The 5,734-nt window shown below is 63.2% G+C and overlaps 1 protein-coding gene across 3 annotated transcripts; it reads right to left on the reverse strand.

The window, feature by feature from the left end:
- Nucleotides 1–14: 14 nt before the first annotated feature.
- Nucleotides 15–5,518, reverse strand: GFUS (GDP-L-fucose synthase). 3 transcript variants are annotated; one of them, XM_026488941.4, is made up of 11 exons: nucleotides 5,102–5,517; nucleotides 4,000–4,156; nucleotides 3,554–3,668; nucleotides 2,249–2,377; nucleotides 2,090–2,163; nucleotides 1,763–1,896; nucleotides 1,600–1,664; nucleotides 1,126–1,192; nucleotides 888–967; nucleotides 624–723; nucleotides 15–364 (listed from the first exon to the last, which is right to left on the reverse strand). In XM_026488941.4, exons 2-11 carry the CDS (start codon nucleotides 4,143–4,145, stop codon nucleotides 309–311), a joined length of 966 nt encoding a protein of 321 aa, XP_026344726.1. In that variant the 5' UTR covers nucleotides 4,146–4,156; nucleotides 5,102–5,517; the 3' UTR covers nucleotides 15–308. The 3 variants fall into 3 exon arrangements, with proteins under 3 accessions (XP_026344726.1, XP_026344725.1, XP_048068450.1); XM_026488940.4 differs by having other exon boundaries at nucleotides 4,000–4,165; nucleotides 5,102–5,516; XM_048212493.2 differs by lacking the exon at nucleotides 2,249–2,377 and having other exon boundaries at nucleotides 4,000–4,165; nucleotides 5,102–5,518.
- Between the last annotated feature and the right edge of the window lie 216 nt (nucleotides 5,519–5,734).

The following is a 5,734-nucleotide window of genomic DNA, read 5'->3' on the forward strand; positions in this document are numbered from 1 at the left end:
CTGCTGGGGCCAGGCCTGGGAAAATGGACTTTATTAACTCCCAGGGAGTGGGAGACCAGGATCAGAAGGGGACACACTCAGGACCCCGGGACTCGTGTCGGGGAGCAAGGTGCTGGGTCTGGCCAGGCCTTGGTTTCCCTGAGGACAGACATGAATGGTGGCCCCACTGCACAGCTGCACAGAGCTGCCCTGCTGGAGGAGTGGAACGTGGGTCCAGATTGCTGGACAGTGCCCTCCTCCCCTGCAGGGTCTGAGGGTGCTGCGTCCGGGGCCTCGGGGGCGGCCGGCACCTGCTCCCACACTGTGCTTCACTTCCGGGCCTGTTCGTAGTTGTGGGTGAACCAGGCACAGGTCTCCTTCACAGCTGCAGAGGTGGGCAGGTGACAAGTGGTGGCAGGTGAGGGCTGGGGCTGCACTGATCTCCACTGGAGGAGATGGGGAGGGCAGAGGCCCCAGCAACACAGGCAGTCACCCGTTCTGTGTCCTGCCTCCCCGATAAGGGTTTGGACACTAACGCCTGAGGGTGTCCACAGCTTGAAGTAGGGAAGCCAAAGCCAGGAAGGAGGGGATAGGAGGTCCTGAGATATGGATTGGGAGAGCCATGGGAGGACCAGGGGGCTCACCCTGCTTGAAGGGTGTAAACCGGAAGTCAGGCAGGTAGGTCCGAAGCTTGCCGTTACTGGCCGTCTTCTTAAACTGCCCATCTGACTTGGTTGTATCAAACTAGGTGCCTGGTCAAGGCCACAGCAGAAGGGGTACCCCCCGCCCCTGCCTGCCCTTGAACCTCTTCTGCCTTTCCCAGAGGGAGCCTTGGGGACAGAGCACCACCCCTCCTCTCCAGCTGCCAGGGGGAGAGCCATTTTGGGTGCACCAGAGCGAAAGGATACAGTGACCTCCCCATGGAAGTCCATGGCCTCCACCACGGCTTCAGCTGCCTCCTGGATAGAGACCTCATCCTCCTCACCCACTGTGGGGAGCCGGGGGCCAACAGCCAGGTCAGGCCTCCTCCGCCTGGCCTTGCGGCACCCAGCCCCCCATGATACTCTCATTCCCAACCCCAGCTGCTCGCAGGACAGACGTGGGTTTGGCCTTGCTGCAGTGGCAGTGGGGCCAAAGGGTGCCCACCTGATAGAATGATGGGCTCCACCTCATTGTACTCCCGCAGGACCCAGATAAAGAGCCGGGCCAGGTCCTAGAAGTCAAACAGGGTCAAAGGCCACAAGTTATGGCCACATGGGGCCACAGGCCACCCCTCCTAAGTGCTCCTGCTCAGTGAGGGCAGCCCAGGCTCCATTGGGGCCAGAAGTCTCTCCCTTTGGGCAGCTCTTATCCAGCTCAGCCCAACAAAGTGGAGTCTCTCCTGAGCTCAGTGCTGCACCTGGAGACTCCCACGGGACCAAGTGGAGACTCCCACGGGACCAAGTGGAGACTCCCACAGGACCAAGTGCCTATAGCGACCCAGTGAGGACCAGTGACTGCTCCCCCAAAGGCTCAGCCTGAACCCCCACTCCTTTACCATGCCCCCTCGAGCTACCCCACAACCAGCATGGCAGGCCAGGAAACGTTTGGGTGGAGAGCTAGGCACCGTCCCACACCAACCAGTGAGTAGATGAACTGCCTCCGTGGCTTTCCAGTGCCCCACACCGTCAGGGCGGAGCCGCTGCCTGCAGATTTAGGGACGGGGCAGGTGTTGGGGGGTGCTGTGCCAGCCACCACCCCTCCTCCCAGCTGAGGCCCTGGGGCCCCACAAGCAGGCACTCACTCTTGGCCAGGTGCACCTTGTGGATGAGGCCAGGCAGCACGTGGCCATCCTCGATGTTGAAGTTGTCATGGGGCCCGAAGACGTTAGTGGGGATGACAGCGGTGAAAGTGCAACCATGCTGCTGGAAGTAGGCCCTGCAAAGTCCCAGTGTTTCTTCTGGCCCTTGTCCTGGGACCACTGACCCACCACACCCTCCCTGGCCTCATGGATGGAAGAACCAGAGGCCCTCAAACAGGGGCCATGAAGTGTGGGAGCCCTGCTGGGGGAACCCACGGGGCCCTCCTCCCTTTTCCGGTCAGGTCTCAGCTGGGCACGTGGGCAGAGGACCTGTTCTGCACGTCGATCATCCTCTTGGCGTAGGAGTAGCCAAAATTGCTGCTGTGCGGTGGCCCGTTGTGGATCTAGGGGAGCAGGCAGGGGAGGCCTTTGCTTCCCTGGCCCCACCCCCCCCCTGCTGGCCCCGCCCCTGATGCCCCCGCCCCTCACCATAGTCTCATCGATAGGATAGGTGGTCTTGTCCGGGAAGATACAGGTAGACAAGCAGGAGACCACCTTACGCACGCCCACCTCGAAGGCTGAGTGCAGGACGTTGTCGTTGATGTGCACGTTTTTCCTCTGGTGTGTGTGGAGGGGAGGAAGGGCGGGCAGGGCAGATTCAAGCCCCTCTAGGCAGGACCCTGGACCTTACCTGCCCCTCCAGAAGCAGGACACACTCCGGCCCCTCCCACGAGGGCAGCACCTCAGCCAGTTTATCCTAACTGCTTCCTGGGACAAGGCAAAACCTCCCAGCATAGACCTTCCAGAAAACCATGGCCTCCTCCAAGCCTGTTACGTCCTTAGCAGGCAGTCCTTCGACCCCTACCCCACCCCTGGGGCTCTGAGATGCCGGCTGGAGGACAGGAGCACACCCTCTAGCTCGGGGCTGGACCTCACCCACACAGGCTGCTGAGGGCAGGCCCAATCTGGCCTGGGGCAGGGATGGGGAAAAGGGGCCCCCTCCATTCCCCTGACCCAGAGGAGCCTACCCAGTAGCAGAGAAGTCTTGGCCAGCCCCACTCCTACCCAGACCCCCATTTTCTGTGAATCCTGGGAGGAAATTGGGCATTTGCACCGCTCTTAGGAGAGGGAGAGATGGCAAGTAGGCAGCCTTCTGGGAAGACTGCTACTGAGACAAGGAGAGCCCTGGGGTGACAGGGGCCTTGGGCAGAATCTGATCTGAGCCTCAGCCTTCCCTGTACTTGATGCAGGGCTGAATCACACCAAGACCAGATGCCCAGAGATGGTGGGGCCAACCCTCAAGGGCACAGCCTGGCAGGAGCAGGGCTATAGGCAGAGCCCTGCTCTCCTCCTGCCCCCTCCACTATAACCCACGCCCCCAGGCCACATGCCTCAGACCCAGAGCCCAGCTCACATCTCTGCACCCCAAAATGCATGGTGGGCCTGGTTCGGTGCAGCTGGAACCAGAGAGGTCCAGGAGCAGGAGGGTCTAGAGGCCCAGAGGGCTCAGGGGTACGAACCAACCATACCTACGTCAAACAGCAAATCCTGGTTTCTCTCGGTTCCCCCAGCCCCCTGGTCAGCTCCATGGCTTTTCCTATTGGGCCAAATACCCCCAGGCCCACCTGCATGCCCATCTACCTACCAAGCAGGTGTGGATCACTGGAGACTCTACAGGGACTGCCCGCACCAGGTTGTGCCAAGCCTGACCCTTAGGAACTTCCTGGGGCCAAAACATAAGCATGGCAAGCCAACCAAGAAGTTCCCAGTGCTCCATAGGGCCCTCTCACTTACCCAGAAGTCCAGGTTGTATTTGATATTCCGGAAAAGGCCCCCCACCATTGCAGCAAGGTGGATGACATGTGTGGGCCGGACCTTTTCAAACAGGGCTCGGGTCTGTGCAGCGTCCCTGGGAGAAGCCAGGCCATCAGAGGCCCCCTGGAGGCCTGAGGGAAGGAACTAGCACCCTGGGGTTGGGGTACTGGTGGCAGGAGTGGGCAGGGCTGATGGCAGGAGGGGCTGCCAAAAAGGAAAGTGGCCAGTTCAGGCACCAGGTCTTATGAGGGTGTGGGCTTCCAGGAACAGATACGAGGATGTTTGCCTAGAAGCAGAGCTGCACACACCCAAGCCAGGCCAGCCACCTGGCGGGAAGGACCCAGACATGAGGCTACCAGGCTCAGGGACAGGGCTGGTCTGGAGCTCTGAGTCCGGAGGGTTTGCTTCAGGATGGGTCCACTCACGTGAGATCAGCGTCCTTGGAGGAGACGAACACCCAATCCTCTCCAGGAAGCCCAGCTCCATCTGCTACCACCTCTTGGATGGCTCTTCCCACCAGCCCAGATCCACCTGTCACTAGGATTCGTACTGATCCCCCAGGCTCACTCATGTTGGCTGCACCTGTGGGGGCTAATAGTGGGAGGCAGACGGAACCCCACTCCATGGAGATGCCCCTGCTTGGGGCACTACCCTTAGCACTGGACCCCACAGCAACCATCCACGGGCTAGTCCACGGTTTCCTGTGGCAAGTGAAATAGGATGAGACCCCCACCCCACCCCGTGGAGGAGACAGAGCCTGCTGGGAACCACAGAGACCCAGCTGGCCTGAGTCTTCTCCTCCTAGCCCCATTCCCTAGGGAGCCCTCTGCATAGATCTGCACAAGGGCCTTAGGGCTCCCACAAAGCCAAGAGAGCCTAGTCCCAGACTCTGCCCTGCAGGCCCAACCCAAGACCCACACAGGGCCAAGAAAGGGGACAGTCGGCACACCTTGGGCTGACAAGTGGGGAGGCAGACAATCTTGGGGTTGAGGGCTCCGGGCCCATATCATGAAGGTGACTCCCAGCCAAAGCTCACATGCCACAGGCAAGGAAGGAGCACCGCCCTGTGTTTGTAGTTGGGTGCCCACCCGCCGCCAGCTGGTCCAGGAGAGCCTTCACCAGCCTAGTTCCTCCGGGGCATGTGGTGCTTCCGGCTCAGAACTGGACAGGCCTCAGGGCGCCACCACCCTTGAGGACTCTATCCTCGGGGCTGAAAATCTGCTCAGGCCCCTGCAGGATCTGACCCGGCTGCAGGGCCCCATATGGCAAGCATCGCTGGGAGGGGATACTGCCCCGACATCGGCTGCTCCCGACCGCGTGGGCAGCCCAGCAGCAGGCCGGCGAGGAAACACCACCGCCACTCGGACTCCTTCCACACCACTTTCCTGCCCACGGGTCCCCTTCCACGCCCTCGGAGTCCCGACACCCCTCAGGACTCCCCGGCTGTCACGGAACAGCCAGAGCCTGGGCCCCGGCTCGCCACGCCGGGTTTCCCGCGGGGACCCCCGGCACCCCGCACCGTCTTACCTGCGCCCTGCTCCACCTGCCCGTAGCCCGAAGAGCGGCTTCCGGCAGGGGCTCGAGTCTCCAACCGCGTGCCGTGGCCAGGTGGAGGGGGCGGGACCGGGAGGGCACCGACGGGCCCGCCCTCGGCACTTTGGGAAATGCAGTCCTGGGGGACGTCCCGGGCGCTGCTGGGAAGTGGAGTCCGGGAACGCGGGGCAGTCTGGGAAATGCAGTTCTCGAGGCTCCGCCTCGGCTGGAAGTGTCCCGCCGCCGGGGCCTCCGGGTGCGGGGCAGAGACCCCCTTCGCCCCACCCCCACGCCCCCGGGGAGGGTGGGCGGTGTGAGAGCAGAGGAAAACGCGCGGCGCTGACACTCCGCAGGCTCAGGCCTGGGACCAGCAGGCGCCGGCCGGTGTCTCCCAGGACAGCCGCGGTCCGCGGGCCGGCCTCGGGGGCTGAGGCGCCAGCTGCCGGGTCCGAAGGGATGACGGACCTTTTCTGGTCCCCCGGTGGCAGCCCTGCCGCGTCCCTCGCCCCCCCCCCCCCCGACAGCCCTGCCGCGTCCCTCGCCCCCCCCCCCCCGACAGCCCTGCCGCGTCCCTCGCCCCCCCCCCCCACGACAGCCCTGCCCCGCCCCTCGGGCCCCCGGTGGCAG

Source organism: Ursus arctos, unplaced genomic scaffold, assembly GCF_023065955.2.
Source record: "Ursus arctos isolate Adak ecotype North America unplaced genomic scaffold, UrsArc2.0 scaffold_6, whole genome shotgun sequence".
NCBI lineage: Eukaryota > Metazoa > Chordata > Mammalia > Carnivora > Ursidae > Ursus > Ursus arctos.

Excerpts from the sequence above, each read along its gene's own strand:
- GFUS (XM_026488941.4), bottom strand. The coding sequence starts at position 4,145 with ATGAGTGAGCCTGGGGGATCAGTACGAATCCTAGTGACAGGTGGATCT. Across the intron at positions 968-1,125 it reads GGAGCCCATCATTCTATCAG|TGGGTGAGGAGGATGAGGTC; the intron begins GTGGGCACCCTT and ends GGCTCCCCACAG. Across the intron at positions 724-887 it reads ACTTCCATGGGGAGGTCACT|TTTGATACAACCAAGTCAGA; the intron begins GTATCCTTTCGC and ends CCAGGCACCTAG.